The sequence below is a fragment of the Folsomia candida genome, unplaced genomic scaffold, assembly GCF_002217175.1.
Source record: "Folsomia candida strain VU population unplaced genomic scaffold, ASM221717v1 Fcan01_Sc012, whole genome shotgun sequence".
NCBI lineage: Eukaryota > Metazoa > Arthropoda > Collembola > Entomobryomorpha > Isotomidae > Folsomia > Folsomia candida.
This window is the reverse complement of record NW_019091204.1, coordinates 621,798-639,663: the sequence shown is the minus strand read 5'-3', so window position 1 is coordinate 639,663 and position 17,866 is coordinate 621,798. Positions and strand designations below refer to the sequence as shown.

Genomic DNA, 17,866 nt, shown 5'->3' with positions numbered 1-17,866 from the left:
ACAGTGTAGTCGCATATAAATACCGCATGGTATGATATTGATACTGGATTTATAGGTGTGTATGAGTAAGTATTTACGGTAAGTGACATATCATTATAGTTTGTGGAAAAATTTGATCACATCTTTCATGCACAGGCCCTCAATGTACCTGTTACTTGTTACGGGACTGGTATAAAACCCAGGCCAAAATCAGGTTATCACTCAATACGATTTTGCCAATGCTTGATAACCCACCCCAACTAAAGTTTTGCATAATCACGAAGGCAAACATGTCTCAAAATTCGCTACTACTCTTAAGTGTGGTCCCGTTCCTGACACAATTAACCCTCTCAACTGGAACGATTTTACAGGCCACCTTTTTACAGACAAGGTTGCCTGTTCCGGACAACTGTACCCGGCCATACCATTTCCCCTGGGAGGATGTCATCACCCTGTTTGGAAGCTGTCGTACTAATGGGAACCAAAATAAGGACATTCTCCGTTTCAGAATATCAACCGATACCATTGAGAAGGTAAGAACTTTATGTTCACTTTGTTACTGTGATTATTCTTAGGATGAGTCACATGCCAAATTCATAAAACACTTTAAGAAAACACTTTTCAGTTATCCGCAGTGCAGTATTTAACATTCCCTTGTGTGCAGGTTTCAACGTTTCAACGTTCCCTCTTGAATGTATTCAAATGGCGATTTTGAAACATGTTAATTTCCCTGCGTTTTTTTTACAAAATGAGGACTTTTTTAAATAAGATTTTTATGAAGACTTTATTGAATAAAATCTTAATGGAGATTTTGACTTACAAAGTTAGGAATTTTGATTTTTTCTTCAATGAGAAAATATTTAATTTTCCCTTATTATTTTTATCCGTTGTATTTCCATTATCAATTTTTCGATGCTATCAAATCTTTAGTTTATAAAAGTTCACGGAAAGGAACAGGTTTAAGAATCGCTATTTGAATTCATGTATGAAGGGAAAGTTGAGAAACCACTAATAAAATTGAAAACTCTACACTAAGAATTTAAAAAATAATTATTTTGCGGAATACGTATTACAGAATTACAAAAGAAAAATATTCCTTAAAGTCCGTCAATTAAACAATTAAATTCCTATATGCATCCACTTTATCTCCAGGTGGGTGAACTATTGGAGGAAACAAATCGTGGCTCGGTGCAGGCCGACACCGCCGGGAATATATACTACTTGGGCGGAGTTTCTAATTGGGTACAGAAATATAACGCCGCTCAAAATGTGACAGAACGTGTCACCACTTTCCCCTTTAATCTACGAGATTCGACCTCCGTAAATATCAACAGTACGAGCAATGAGGTCATAGTTTTTGGCGGGTATGGAATTCCGAGTGCGGTCTACTCCATCGACCTTGACACATTTTCGACCCAATATAAGACCACGCTACCCCAAAATATTTTAGAAGCTACCTCCGTCCGAGTGGGTGATTTTGCGTACATTTTCGATTCCGGGGCATCACGAAATAACCGACAAGTAATGCGGGTAAATTTGAAAAACTTCACTACCGAGATGGTGGGACCACCCACCCTTCCCGCCTTTTCGTTGAGACCTTCCTCCGTTTATGATAGTACCGGGAATAAAGTGTATGTCATTGGAGGGTATACTTTCGCCGGAAATGAGGGTAATCCTACCGCGGGAATTTACGAGTTTGACCCGGTCACATTTGAAAATAGGTTTATCCCAGTGGCAAATTTCCCCGTGACGGGGGAAATGTATTGGGGAATTTCTCCGGCAGCAGTTTATGTAGAGGGCTTGGACAGGATCTATTTCTTTGGGGGGTCCTTAGTAACCTCGTACAGTTGGTACCAGAATGAAATCTTCTATGTGAGTCTGGCCCCATTACGGGGAAATTTGGGGTGATGTGCTAACCTTGGTTTGATAAAAAAAATTATATATGTGTGATATAAAATTAACGTTTGTGTTAGAGGGTGATACTGTACAAAATTTATTAGTTTGATAAATAAACTAAATTTTCTCGAGTCTGATAAATAAATAATTTGTGAATCCTCCTCTTACATACATACTCTTACATACTTACATATGCATCGATACAAATTTGAGATCTGACCCTTTCTGCTCATATAAAAAATACTAGCATATAAGCCCGTCTCCCGCCGGGCGAGAGTTGATTTGGAATTGGGATAGTGGGGGCTTACCTAACCTAACCCGGGTCATCAGCACCCCCGATAACCACCACCCACAGATAACCATGAGACCACATAGCAGAGAGGATCATACCTTTCTTCATTTAATTTTTTGAACTTAATGTTTTCAGCGTCAATTGAAACTTGGCGTTCTTTACTTTCACTTCCGTTTCGGAAAATTACTTTCACTTCCGTTGCAGACAAACATTTCCAACTTATAATATGGATAAACTCAGCAAACGTGGGAATTACTTCCTTACAGTGGCGGTCACAATTGACCGTCCACTTTTTAATGCCGGATCTACATACATCTGTATTCGGTCTGTACTGTTGACCCAATCTCACCGTTCCTTGTATCTAATTGTAGGTCCATTAATACTCTTTCGAAATCTGTAATTACTTACATATTATATTTCTATTGGTGAGGCATGAGAAAATAAATCATGCAAATTACAAATGAAAATTAACGCGTCAAAATTGTACGTCCAGTTACAATTATTTTCAAATAATGCAGCATAAATTAATTTTCCCATCGAAATAAGTTTATAAATGCAATATGCAGACACGTTGATACTAAATTTGATTAAAGTTATGGACGTCACCTTTTTGCAAATAAATTTCTTTATACATACATGCGATCTTATGAAACGCATAATGACACATAAGTGCAAATGTTCACTCCGATAATGTGCAACTTAAAACAAAATAAATTCCACTCATCATACCAATAAATAACTCTCTAGAGGCGTGGCATTTTCGAATGAGCACCATTTGAAATGAGTGTTATTCAAGTATGTGACAATGTGTCGAAATTTTGTAGGCAGCTAATATACATTGACAGTTGGAGGTTCAAAAATTACATGGTGGATATCAGGCTAATAAATAATGTTGAAACTTAGAATACTACCGTTGATAAATACATAGATCGGATATTTTGCGTACTCCGTACTTCATGTACTCCGGTCTCCAGAAAAAGTCGCGTACTCCAAGCCCTGAGTACTCCGATCTATGGATAAATATGCTGCAATATCTTCATTTGCACTTCTTGCAATATGTTTCGTCAACACGATTCTAGTTCTTATCAGTTTTCATTATTTTTTTACAATTATTAGAAAACGTATTATGGAAACTGGTTGTTTATACCGTGTGACTTTTATGGGATAAAAATTCTGCAATGTAACCGTCATGGAAAAAGAATTATGCAAAGTGACCGGTGACGCTTGCATACAAATCTCATGCTTTTTGTATACATATTGACTCTTGCGAGAGTGGTTTCTGTTATAATTACGTTTACATTTTACACACACTCATTATATCAGGAATTAAAATGAATGAATTAAAATGAACTACTATTGGATAATACCTTGAATCGAAACACGACCAACTAGTTTTGATTGTATTTTTACTTCTCCCACTGTTTGATACATTATGCAGAGTAGGATCGGGCAAACCCTTGGCTCCGAGAGAAAGCACAGCACCAAACTTTAGTTGCGTCTTCGCAGTAGTTCACTCTCCATTGATTTGATTTGATTTATTTAAACCTTTATTCACGTGTTAATAGTTATCAGTTTACAAAACTATGACACAGCAGATAAAACTATGTATTTGATGAATGCCCCTTGACCTTGCCGGCCCTAAATTTATAATTTCGACATTACAAGTTGCGTTACTTACTTAATAAATATACAACTTTAAACAAAAAACACTAATATTAACCAACTCACCATCAAGTTCTTTACAAAAAATCACCATCCTCTCATGTAATCTCACAACGGGATGATTTGACCTTATCGCAATAAGAGCAAAGAAATTCTCCTTCGAATTCCTTATGCTCAAAGCGTTTGCCGATAGTGTATTTCTGCTGTTGAAAATACACAAACAAATAGATTAATGAAGAATCGAAGGTCTAGATATTACTTAATTACTGAATTATTATTGTCAGCCTCACCTTCTGACCCTTGACGTTGTACAAGAGGGCGATTCGCTGCCACATTTCACCCCCAAATATTCGAACATACGGGAATACCGGCTTTTCACGTCAATCAGATTTAAATTTTTCATATTTTTCCGGTGAATCCTGTACCCGAATAAGGATTTCACCCGTGTTGTGCTCGGTCGATCCAACTACCCGTAGAATCCGGAACACCTATAAGCGTGCCTGCAGTTCTGACTATTGAGCTTCGATAAGGACACTTTAACTTAAAATTCACTTGGATGCCTAGATGTGCCCTTTTAACTTGAACAAGTAGTCCCAATGACTTAACTTTACTGATATAATGTCGGCGAATTAATAAAGACTCAAACACTGTAATTAATTGTAACAACTTCAATTAATTAGGACTTTTAAATTACTTTTCGCACGACCACAAATCCAACTTCTTCACTTGACTACTTACAACTTATACTAACGTAAAAATACGTAGTTCATGACTACCAAAAACCAACGCGCTCCTTTTCTCCTCATTCTCCCCCTTACACTTAATCATTATACGAATCCCTCAACCACCCACTCAATACATAGGTAATGTACGTACATAGGTAATGCGCGTACATAAGGATCATTATTCTACATAAGGATCATTCATTCTACATAAGGACCATGCATTCTACATAAGGATCATTTTCTACATAAGGATCATTATTCTACATAAGGATCGTTCATTCTACATAAGGATCATTTACCAAATACTTAGAAATGCACTATCAAAATTACTCGATGGACAAATTCATATCTCTACAATTGATTTCAACTTATCAACTACCATTGTATCACCGTGAATCGAACATTACTCCCACCTTCTTTTGGGAGGTGATATATCCAAAAGAATTTAAACGAAAACTACATAGGATATGCACGTACATAGGATATGCACGTACATAGGATATGCAGGTACATAGGTAATGCACGTACATAGGTAATGCACGTACATAGGTAGGTAGGTAGGTAGGTAGGTTTATTCAAGATTGATATAGCGCAAGCTCTTACAATCATCATCGTTCATTCATTTCATACAAAAGTTCATTCAAATTACATACATAGTTTCATAATGATTAAATCTAAGAATTAACAAAGTACGTGCTCAGTTGTGGGCATAATCCACAAGTAGCACACGGCATCCCAATACAGGCTAATCACACACTATGATAAATTTATAAAATCTAATGATAATATGTATGTAGCAGTATGGGTGTAGAGGAAAAACCGGAGATGGTCTCGGAAAACCTCTACATGTATTGGGAAGTTGGCCCAATACACCATTCGGCCCATTACTGCTGGACACCAGGTAGGAAAATGAATGGCAGGGATACATAGGCGGATTCCGTGGGGTGGTGGTGATATTCAAATGAGGGTGGCGTCTGCATGCGGAAGTAGACGGTTGAAGGTTGTTGGGCGGGGGCTGTCCACGGACCGCGGGATCTTGCCCACGTCCCCCATGGAAGCCGTTGCCGGGGCCGACGACACCCCCACTTGCCCCTTCTCCCATCACAACACAATCAGGTCATGGGACCCCCGTAGACCCGACTATGCCGCCCTCCGACATGCACGACCCCCTCCTCCACTCTTCAACCAACCACTCCCCACGGTCACCACCCCGATATGCCAAACAAAAACCTACCTGGGGGAGCCCCTCCAAGGCGTAGATCCTCCTGTGCACTGGGTCCTGCGAATCCATCTTCGCCTGTTGGCTCAGCTTGTCGTTGCTGGGACGGGTGTGGCAGGGGGTGTCACTAGGCACGCAGGTGGGGGGTGTGAGTGGACGAGGCTCACGTGGCGAAAAGCCCTTAGGACACACTTTACTTGCCCTGGCACACCCGCGACCCAGATGGAAGAGGATCCAGATGCAGAGCGAGAGAGAGATACGTCGTGCACGGAGGAAGCCAAAGAGGAGACTCCACGTACATAGGTAATGTACGTACAGAATTTGGTCACGGATAATTGTACGCTGCATTCTCAAGAGTTCGGCGATAATGTGACGTAAACATAGATCGGAGTACTCCGGGCTTGAAGTACGTACTCCGGCCTCCGGAGCCCGGAGTACGCGAATTTTTCCGGAGTACGGAGTACGCGAGATTTGCCGGAGGCCGGAGTACGGAGTACGCAAAATATTTGATCCCATAGATGGGAATACTACTGGCCTAGAGTACGTACTCAGGCCTCCGGACATGCACGTAAAAGATACTCACTGAAGTATCGGACTGGCTCAATAAAATGCTCATAACTTTACACACAGTTAACGCAATTTAAAAAAATTGCATATGTTTACTATCAAAGCGTATGGATTATCCTGCAGCTAAAATTTTAATGATTTAATTCCTCTATCAGCTACAGATTGTATTTTCTTCGGATTTCGCATGAAATTCCGCCCAGAGACTGCATCTACTTTCAAGCAGACTTTCTTCCACCTGTTGTTAAATTTGCTTAACGTGTCTGGCGTTTCTGAAAGCTTATAATGTTTGTGTTTAGTCAGCGGCAAGAATTTCTCAATTGCTCGCAGTTGAGGAAAATTTGGTGGGTTTTTGTTTTGTGGCACAAATTGAATTTTCGTAGGTACTCCGTGACCTTTTTTGGGCATAATGTGACTTTGCGATGTCAGGCCAAAACAAAGCTTTATGCCAATAAACGATTCCAGTAACTCTTCAATGCAATAAACCTCCTGGTTTACAGTGCCTGGTCTAGGTCGCAGTCTGAAATTTCTTTTCCCGGCATATTTACACGGAGTGACTGTACATACCGTACATAAAGTTTTGATGTACATGAAAATTTGAGTGCAGAAGTTTTGGTGGTTTGGAAATTTACGTTTTATGTCCAAATTTAATAATGTGACGATAATTTTAGGATACAGACTTTTAAAATTTGTAAAATTTGCATTTTAAATGATATTGCCATTGGCCCCTTGAGAATTATTCGTAACAATCTTCTTCCGCCTCCTTCTTTTGCTCCTCGTCGTATATGTTAGGCTGCCATTTGCCTCGCAGATCAGGGAGAGGCACTCCCAGACCTCCCAGACCTGGATTAGTTGGATAATAATTCATATCTGCTAATTAATAATTTGCTAACCCAATTTTTGACAAAACTTACGACTCAAGCTCCTCATCTGGAGAAACTGAATATTCCTCACTCCCCTCCAATCTCCTTGTTTTCTCATGACTTCCAGTTCGGGATTATCATAGTCAACGCTTTTCGAGTGGGATTCCATTGCCAAAATCACGATGGCGCCGCAGTCTCGGTTGCGGCCTTGACGAGAAATCCCGTCAATCTGCTCATACGTTTCGCTCATAGGCCAGTCGGACCCTTCATCCAACTCCCACCCCTGTTGGTCTGGAAGGGCATGCCGTAGAAGTTGTCGAAACAGCTAAACAAATATATGAAAAATAAAATAAACTTACTAGGTAAAATATTGTACATTATTATTGTGTTGAATCAAAAATCACCCTCATGTTGGCGACGAGTCCGTCTCTGGTTCTTTTCATATACAGGTTGGACTCGGTTTTATCCTCGAATGTATCGAAACCTGCTTCAATTTTTTCTCCTGGACGAATGGGGTCAAATATGGACAATCCGACTTGCCGAATGTTTGCAGTCATTAAGGTCCAATGCTGAGAATAATGGATGTGGAGGGGAGCCAGCACAACATCAATGTTCTCCCGATTCTGATTTCATACATATAAATTATGGTTTATACAATTTTACATTTGTAATGAAGTTTTGTTAACCCGTCTCAATGTTTCTACAAAAGGCTGAAGTTCAGGATGATGTACATCTCTGCTCTGCAGTAAAATCTGCATCGAGGACATGGGGAAGTATACCGTCGGAATCATGTTGTCATCCACATTTGAATTTTCCGCGATCATAGATCCGTATGCATCCAGCACCTAAATATGTATTTATGAACAATTTATGAACCTAAGTATTTATGGTTTATTTTATTACATTTCCCACAAAATTGAATTGTTTTTTTACAGCGTCAGAATAATCGGCGTTGAGTATGGCTGCTCCATCCTCGTATGAAAGATCAATCCCATGTACGTTTCCCCAATGTTCGCCATTCTGATGACCAACGAGCTATATTTTGACAGTTTTTGTTTTTATTTTCAATATATACACATAGTACGGAAATTCTGAATAAATTATATTACCTCGTGCCAAGGACCTTGGAGGTACTGGTCAAAGTCAGACTTTTTGATTACCACCTCGTGATGGGGCACTTTTTTGCGAAGAATCCTTTTTTGGGGAACTTTTTTCTGAGCAGTGGTTGGCAGTGAGGGGAGCAATTTTGATTCATTCAGTATTCCTGAATGAATAATAAAAATAGGTTGAGGATATTGCATATACATAGATTTTGTAGTTTGCCTATTTCATAATCTTACGGGTAAAGTTCCGCACTACTTCTGGAATGAGGACATCAAGCTGAGGTAGACGAGGAATTGGGGACGGAAAGAAATTGTCGATAATTTCAGAGTTGACAGCAAGCCCCTCACCGTTTTTATGGTGTATGACATGAGTTTCCCGATCGTACTGGGATCTATCTATGCCCTGCTTCATCGCCTTCATGAAAGCGTAGGTCATTGCGGTACTCACGTCCGAAATAAATCGGTGGACCGTCGTTTCCTCCTTGTTTGTGAGTTTCGTTTTAGAATTCCACTCGTCGGTGAACTGCTTGGCTTTTGTAGGAACTTTGCATTTGTAGCTCCTGCCAGAGTCTATAGTATCCATAATTAAGATTACTAATACGTATGTAATTATAATTAGTAATTAATTACTTGGCTTCAATTGAATAACAAAGTACTTAATTACTCTATTGCTTCGAATTAGAATGCTTATTGTGTAAAATCGTGATTTGCAAGATCGGTTTTAGACGATTGTGAAGATTAATTTTGCGTTAACTATGCTCCCGGTATCAATTATACATTTTCTGTTGCTTTGACTTGTTGGAATCTATGTACTTCCCACAATTAGATTAATTAACTGCCAACTCTTAAAGGTTAATTGCTGTTCATTAGTACATTTACGGTCTTAGAAATATATGTCGCATTAAAATAATACCAAGCGGTATTCATATGTGACTCTACCAAAGTGGTATTGGTAAGTAATGCAGTGTAGTACATACATATATTAGCTCGGTATTAAAGTTTTACCATATCGGTAGCAAATGTTTACGGATCGGTAAAAATTTACCATTCGACGGGTATAATTTTAAAACCAAACGGTTGCAACTTTGATACCGGGAAATGAATACCTGTGTGACTACAGGGTCACAGATCCTATTTGCACAGTGAGAAAAACTGACCAAAGTCATGGGCGGATAAGGTTTTTTGTACTTTCGCAATTTGACTCTCAAAACGTAGTTCTTTGGGGTGAATTTGACGTTTGGTTGACAAAAATCGGTCAACAAATGCCAAAGAAATCGACATCCGAAGTCGACCATCTCCTTCCGCATTTTTCCGAAGGAAAATTGTCACGTGGGAAAATTGTGGAGAAGTAGAACATATCCGGATGCAATGTTACTCGTTCTTCAACATATCGTGAACTTAGTTCCGCTTTAATTAGATCAATATCTAAATTAGCGGGACTGGCATCCCCAATAAAGTTGCAGCCCCCAAAAAACTTTTCGCGTACCGTTTTTCGAAAAATCGACGCCCTGACAAGGCGAGGAAATCTTTTGACCCAAACTCAAATTGGAAAAGTTGTTAAAATATGTCAGCTGCATGTAAGTAGCGTCATCAACAACAAACTTTAAAAACAGGTCAGAAAAAGCCCAAAGTTCACGCGAAAACAAACTTCACAACGAAAATCTCTGGGAAAACGACCCAGTATGCAGCCGAGTAAAAACAAAAGCTAAAAGCAAAAGGATTTCAATTGTTCCTAATTCTCAGGTACCAATGACAAATCCTTATGCCACTCCTTTAGATTTTTAATGGGTTTAGACTATTAAAACCATAGCTTCTTCTCAGACGAGCTCCAGTTTTTTTTGGTGTTTCGGAAAAACCTTCAGGTGGAGTTGAAGAAGATTGCTCTTCAAAATATAGGCAGATTAATGAATTCGTGAAAACGGCGATATAGGCTGGCTAGCCAAAGGTGTGAGGAACGTATTGAATAATCGAAACAAATTCATCGACGCCGAGTGAAGGTTTGAGGTCAATTTTAAAACCTGTGCAAATACGATCTGTGATCCTCAGTATACCATACTTTTAAGATTGTACCGTCATTATGTAAAAAATGTAATTAATTTGTAATTAAGTAATTAATTCCTTCGGCGGAAGTAATTGTAATTGTTATTAATTATTCGACTGATGTAATTAGTAATTGGGTAATTAATTACATTCTTTCGTCAGATGTAATTAAGTAATTAGTAATTAATTGCAAACTTAGGTAATTAAGCAACACTGCTTAAACTTACCAACGTCCACGGTGGGCCCCCAATAACCTCCACCTGCTTGAGACTTTTTCACCTTTACGCTTCGGATTTTATCCATCTCCTCCTGGATCGCAGCGTCCAACTCTTCCAACGCCTTCTTCACTCTATCAGAAGTCAAAAAATGCTCGGCCTTGTCTTCATCGTTTCCAATCCCAAGGTCAACTGTTTCGGTTTCCTCATCAACCACAGTTCTCCTTGCGTATTTCGGAGGTCTTCCCCTGCCCCTGGCTGGAAGTTCGTCTCTTGACACTTTGGGCCGAGTTCCTTGCTTCGGGGGACCCCTTCTTTTTTGGTCCTAATTATTTTATCACACAAAATGTCAATTCAAATTTCAAGTACAATAGTTTGGCTTATAGATATGTCCAATATCTAACCGGAAGTGGCGGACGACCAAAGAGGGACTCTGGAATGGGGGGGCACGAAGCAGATGGTTCTGGAATTGCGGGGAACGGTTAGGCTGCCTCCTCCTGGCGTCTGTTGAGCTCCGCCATGTATGAGTCGTTGACGTCCCTGAATAAGTCAACTTTTGGTTTTTCTGTCAACTCAGAGCCACATGGATCTGCCGTAGTATCTGGGCGTCTCCTTAAATCGGCTACCGATTTGGCATTTTCAATTGCTTTTGATAAGGCAGCGGCTCGGGGCAAGTAACTGGTTGAAGATGCAAATGACCGTGTTGATGATTCCTGTCGCAGTGACGAACGACTTGTCCGATCTGATTTGGGGTGACCGGCCCACTTTCGACCGAATGGTCCTCTTGGGATAACGATACCCTCCTCTTTCTTCTTTTTGGACTGGTAGTAATACTTGCGATTACCTTTGACAACTTCTTCAGTCCGATTCCGATACACCACAAATTTGTTCCCGCCTTTGATAGGTCGTCCAACTGAGGACTTTTTTGGACGAACCACGGCCTTCCCAGGTTCAGGGTCACTGAAATCTTCGTCCGAAGGGGATGAGTCTGTTTTGTTGTCCAGCTTTGGGATTTTATTTGAAGGCTGACGAGATGATCCACTGAAAGATTAGTCAGAAGAAGAAGACATAATTCAGAACTTAAGCCTAGATTTTACACTAACTTACAATGGAACCTTTTTTCAAGCTACACCGGGATTGACTAACGAATTATATCATAAAATCAAGCCAAAAATTAGGAATCGCATGGCGCTTATCGTTCCGTTGAATGGCCCCTTTGAAGAAAAATATTAGGGGCCAAAGTTCGCACGAGCGCCTTAGTTTTCGCCCCGTGGAGGAAAAAGCAAGGGAAAATTTGCTCAAAAATTGAACTTAACCGCCAATATTTTTCTTCAAAGGGGCCATTCAATGGAAAGATAAGTGTCACGTGACTCCTAATTTTTGACTTGATTTTTTGATATAACTCGTTAGTCAATCCCGGTGTAGCTTGAAAAAAGGTTCCATTGTTAGATACAAAAAGAAAAAAAATTGAGCAGAGTAGATGTTAATTTGTTGAAAGTCAAAATTGTACTGAAGAATGAAGTTCAAAAAAATGACTCTTGTCTGCATTACAAATTTCCAATGTTTAAAAATCTCTTTGTCATACTTACGTGGTATATTACATTCGTATTATCTACCTTGTATTAATATGAAAATTAGTTGTCTACCTAAAAGCTGTCTTTACTTTTTAAACATCAAAAAACTTTCAATTTTTTTACATGAAATCCACAAATATGCTGGCAAAGTTTGAAATTAATAAAACCTCCAACCGAATGTAGATAAGTAGCGTCAGAGATATCCCAGTTTCCTTTAACGTTCCGTATATGACCTTGTCCACAAGGTCATAAGGTCAAAGATATAAATGTCTTTGAGTTCGCGGTGGAATTTCCTTTAAAATGACACACCATATGAAAGTTAAGGTTAAATTTAATTTTGGACCACGCCCCTTGTCGCAGTGGGGTGTGGTCCGATTGACCCAATTTTTGAACTCGACCGAGAACTCAAAATTAGAAACACAATGTCGAAAACGGGGTTTGATTATCGTCCCTGAGATATCCTGCTTACGGACGCACGGAAAAACGGACAGCCGGACAAAACGACCACAAGAGTAGCTGACGCTACTTAATAAACAAAAATAAATTTGGAGAGGAAACTAATTGAACTGTACTGTATATGTATTGGTTTTAAACAACGAAATTCTTGTATAGCATAATGTGCTTTGAGCTTTGCCTGGCATGTTTACACAGAGGGACACATACTGATACCATTTTTCCTTTGAAAGATGTGGAGTCGGTATGTCGTGGGGGCCTGGGACATCTTCGGCATTTGATTCGTTGTGAATTTCCTCATCAGCTCTAATAAATTTTTTAAAACAATATTATCATTTTTTTTGGTACTGCATGAAATAGGTGTACAAACAATTAATTAGTTTGTAGTACCCTTGTAATTCACATAAATCACCACCAAAGCTAGCTTCATCTTCAGTATGTTGCACTGGTGGTGTGTTCGTGGGTGACCCACGTGCCTGTGTAAATCGTTTCCGGTCCCTCCCTTCATCGGAAATCTTGCGTTGATCCTAAAAAATGTTTAATATTATTTTCACACAATCGATAGATATGTTTATATATATTTATACAAAGCGATAATAAATACAATCCGCAAAAGAAATTAAGCATGTAATTTATTTAACAACTTTACCGGTAGATTGACGTCCATAACGAAATAGCACGAACGTGAATGAACTTGAACTAGTTGTGGTCGAAGTCTAGATTTTTCGCAATAATTTTTATGAGGATGACAACCCTTTCCGCGGTTGTAAAATTTTAGAATTTCCTCTAACTATAATTTTCGAAATTCAATTCAAGGCCACAAGGTATTTGATGAATTTGCCCTCCTCCACTTATGACTGCTTTTGGATAACCACTTTTTTTGTAATTGTAAGCTTTTTAAACGGATTCATGAAGAATAAAGTAATTAATTGTTGTGGTAATCTAGATTGTTGAAAAAATAGAAACCCACATGGGACACTGGCGACGGGAATACAAAACCCGGCAATGAGAAGCGGCTGATTTTGTTGATGATAGGGGCAACACAATACCGTGTACCAATATTTCCTTGTCTACCCAGCAAATGTGTGAAAAAATCGTTTAATGATTATTCACAGGTTTGATGTTAATATTTTGTAATTTGTCAAATTTGCATACACATTTGCATATTCTTCCTTTCTCAGTACTTTGTTTTCCTCACAGGAAAGACTTTTATTTCCAAAAATTAGGTTCAATTATTTTTTGAAGCGAAAAATATAGAATCTTTTAAAGTAACGTCAATAAACTAATTTCAAGTTTACAATTAGAAACATGTGACGGAATGAGATGCACAGGATAGAGGCAAATATATTACGTTACAAATTGTTATATATAATTTCTGCTCATCTTTTCCCACCAAAATAATGGTTATATCGAGAATGAAATTTTTTAAGGCCTGAAACGCATTGATGCGCTGACCTGCATGAATACAGAGTGTAGTACACTTTGTTCCATGTCTCTATCACTTCTAGATCTATTTCTAGACCCATATCTTGTGGGGTGAAAGTTGGAAAAAATATCGAATAAACTCTATTTTGTCAATTTTTCAACCCCGAGATTTCGTGATCCAGAAAGTCGAGAGACATGGAACAAAGCGTATTACACTCTATAGTCATACAGGCTAAAGGATTAATTGGTTTGAGGTCCTAAAAAAATTCCAATCCCGAAATAACGGGAATTAAGGTTTTTTACGGCCATATATATTTGTACATAGGGAAGCCGTTTCTGGAGGGAATATGTAAAATACATTGGGAATACGTACAATACAGAGGGAATACGTAAAATACATTGGGAATACGTACAATACAGAGGGAATACGTAAAATAACAGGAATATTTTACTTATGTATAGTACTTATGTATTTCATCAATATTTATCTGTAACAATATAATATTCGTATCTAGTAGACGAAAATATCTGATTGCTCCGGCTCGTCTACGTGGAGTTTTTGGTCAGGATTTATTTCTTTGGCGGGTCCTTAGTAACTTCGCACACTTGGTATCAGAACGGAATTTTCCACGGAACGGAAGTATTTAGTACATGATCCCAATGTAGAATGCATGATCCTTATGTGGAATGCATGATCCTTATGTTGAATGCATGATCCTTATGCAGATTGCATGATCCTTATGATCCTTATGTAAAATAAATGATCCTTATGTAGAATGTATGATCCTTATGCAAAATAAATGATCCCCATGTAGAATGTATCATCCTTATGTAGAATGCATGATCCTTATGTAGAATGTATGATCCTTATGTAAAATAAATGATCCTTATGTAGAATGCATGATCCTTATGTAGAAAATGATCCTTATGCATAAAATGATCCTTATGTAGAAAATGATCCTTATGTAGAAAATGATCTTTATGCAGAAAATAATCCTTATGTAGAATGAAGGATCCTTATGTAGAATGAATGATCCTTACGTAGAATAATGATCCTTATGTAGAAAATGATCCTTATGTACGCGCATTACCTATGTACGTATATTACCTATGTACGTATATTACCTATGTACGTACATTACCAATGTATGTATTGAGTGGGTGGTTGAGCGATTCGTATAATGATTAAGTGTAAGCGGGAGAATCCGAAGAAAAAATAGCGCGCTGGTTTTTGGTAGTCAAGAACTACGTATTTTTAAGTTAATATAAAGTTGTAAGTGGTCAAGTGAAGAAGTTGGATTTGTGGTCGTGCGAAAAATAATTTAAAAGTCCTAATTAATTGAAGTTGTTATAATTAATTACAGTGTTCGAGTCTTTATTAATTCGCCGACATTATATAAGTAAAGTGAAGTCATTGGGACTACTTGTTTAAGTTAAAATTGCAAATCTGGGCATCCAAGTGAATTTTAAGTTAAAGTGTCCTTATCGGAGCTCCATTGTCAGACACACTTATAGGTGTTACGGATTCGACGGGTAGTTGGATCGACCTAGCACAACAATTCTGGTCCCATTAAGGGCAAGGTGATGAGTTGAAAAATATATGCTATGAAATTAAAGTTTGTACTTAAAGGGAAGAATGTGCGAAATTTATTAGTTTGGCAAATAAAATAAATTTGCTTGAGGCTGGTAAATAAATAAATTGTAAATACTCGTAGTCCTTTGTCACAAATTTGTCCATAATTTGATACCTTACTCTCGCAGCCATCGCGACTCGCGACTCGAGAGACGCTCCTTGTTTTGGAATTTTTTAATTGTGTCACCGTCAGTAAGTGCATCCTTCGATTAGCATTACCATTTTTTTCTAAGTTTGTCGGTATCTACATGTTTTCTGGCTTCTCATCAATTTTTATTTTACCAATAGACTTGCTAATTATAACTGAAATGCTTAGTATGTACTATAATACAGTAAATTCATATAAATATTTAATTGTGGTTATTTTTAATCCACCAGACTTTTAATTGAAATTACATAACTAAATATATTGAATTCACATAACTTGAATTTACAGTGCTTTAATTCGATTAAAAAACTGTAAAATTTGTAAAATTGAAATCTGCCATACTTTTTAAAATCATACATTTTATTCAATTAAAACAATTTTTCGCGAGAAATAGAAGGAAAACTTGGGTTATTTCTTATAAATCTGTTATAAACAATTTTAGTCGACAAGTAGTGCGCTTTTGGCCTTCGCTGGGCGAGCTCTGTGCCAACTGGAGCGGTCACAGCTTCATCCTGACGGTGAAATCTTTCAAGCCCTCTTCCCTATACATATTCCCTCGACAGGAGGGAATATGTTGACGAAGTTGAGGATGAACGGTCGAAAAAATTTCTTAATTTCGAATTTGGAATCTCAGAGCTTCTACGACATATGTAAGTCCGATGGTTCTCCCAAAAATAAGTACAATTCTATTCTCATCTTTGCTTTTGAGGTAATTAACACCGATGGAGGTTTCGCAATTCCATCTTTTCTTAAAGAATCGATTATTCCATTCGCTTCGCCAGGGATGCCATGCTTGCTTCCTCTGTTATGTTCGTGAGCTTTACCATTTGTCAGAATATTTGCTATTTAAGTTCGTAACAGAATATAATATAGGTCAATTGGTAACATGGCTTTTAGAATGTTTCAAGTGGTCCAATTTATTTTTAACTTGTCGACGCTTTTAGAGTGGTGGTGGCACAGCGTTATCTTCAAAATTCATAGATTCGCCGTCCTAATACATCACAGTGTTAAAATTTTTGTACATTTTAAATGAATCAGTTGTTCTGGATGTTATTTATTTTAGTTATTTTCCTGAACAGTCACTATCTTAATGGTTATTTGCATATAAATGAATGTACAAGTTATGAAAATACGTGTCTGACGGATTCAGTTATAGGGATGGTTCCATCGTACAAAAAGTACTGTGAATTCAAGCTATGTATACGTAATTTCAATATATTTAGTTATGTGATTTCAATTAAAAGTCTGGCCCATTAAATGACACCCTATTTAAATATAAGAAGCTTACGTTATTTTGACCTTTGCATTTTGCAATTTCATGCTCTACATCCTGTAAAATTATTTGTTCCCCTTTAGCGCCAACAAAGTTCTAAACAAACCGCGGACAATACCCTGCAAGAACTTCAATACCGACTTGTGCGATATTATCATGTACCCATCAAGCCCGAGAAATATTGGTTTACAACTCTTCCTAAACTTCGACATATATTTCCTGTCCGCCCTCGATTCCCAGTGATCTCCAAGCACTCTCCAAGAGGTTAAACACTCATTCGAAGACTTTTGTATTTTTCCCGCGCAAATCATAAGTGCCGTCCAAGAAAGCACGGCGAATGACACAGTTAAAATGAAAGCCATCTTCGTTGCGCCATCTATTTTTGCTCCTTCCGCGATACATATGTACCCCGTGGAAATAGTGAGTTGCCCCAGAAGTGTTTGACAAGGTGGTAAGTATTTCCCGAACAAGAGTCTAATTTCGTGCATGGCCAGCTGCAGGGAGCGATACACGTGGATGAGATGTTCTCGGTGTGCCCCAAGTTCTGGGGAACATTTGAATTTCCTGACTTTCCCGGGGGGTTTCTTGGTTAGCGTGAGTTCTTGTATGATCGGTAGGGCAAGAATGATTAAAGTTGAGAAAGCCTGGAACATTATTTGAACAAATGATGCGACAAAATAGAACGTGAGCGTCATGGCGGGAGTGTAGATCAAGTAGGCTAAATAAAATAGAAAGGGGTAATTTGAGAACATATCCGGCCAGTGCATCGAATGTCGGGGTGAGATTAAAATTTGACTTAGGT

The 17,866-nt window shown here is 38.4% G+C and overlaps 2 protein-coding genes across 3 annotated transcripts; one reads left to right on the top strand and one right to left on the bottom strand.

Moving 5' to 3' along the window:
* LOC110855380 lies at positions 1-2,020 on the top strand. Of its 2 annotated transcripts, XM_035856166.1 has the most exons (3): positions 1-193; positions 264-512; positions 1,132-2,020. In XM_035856166.1, exons 2-3 carry the CDS (start codon positions 270-272, stop codon positions 1,885-1,887), a joined length of 999 nt encoding a protein of 332 aa, XP_035712059.1. In that variant the 5' UTR covers positions 1-193; positions 264-269; the 3' UTR covers positions 1,888-2,020. The 2 variants fall into 2 exon arrangements, with proteins under 2 accessions (XP_035712059.1, XP_021959500.1); XM_022103808.2 differs by lacking the exon at positions 1-193 and having other exon boundaries at positions 214-512.
* A 4,965-nt stretch (positions 2,021-6,985) lies between these two features.
* LOC118437170 lies at positions 6,986-11,582 on the bottom strand. The gene is made up of 9 exons (XM_035856018.1): positions 10,963-11,582; positions 10,571-10,883; positions 8,541-8,873; positions 8,310-8,464; positions 8,134-8,235; positions 7,887-8,045; positions 7,605-7,823; positions 7,252-7,525; positions 6,986-7,180 (listed from the first exon to the last, which is right to left on the bottom strand). Exons 2-9 carry the CDS (start codon positions 10,644-10,646, stop codon positions 7,074-7,076), a joined length of 1,425 nt encoding a protein of 474 aa, XP_035711911.1. The 5' UTR covers positions 10,647-10,883; positions 10,963-11,582; the 3' UTR covers positions 6,986-7,073.
* Positions 11,583-17,866: the final 6,284 nt, after the last annotated feature.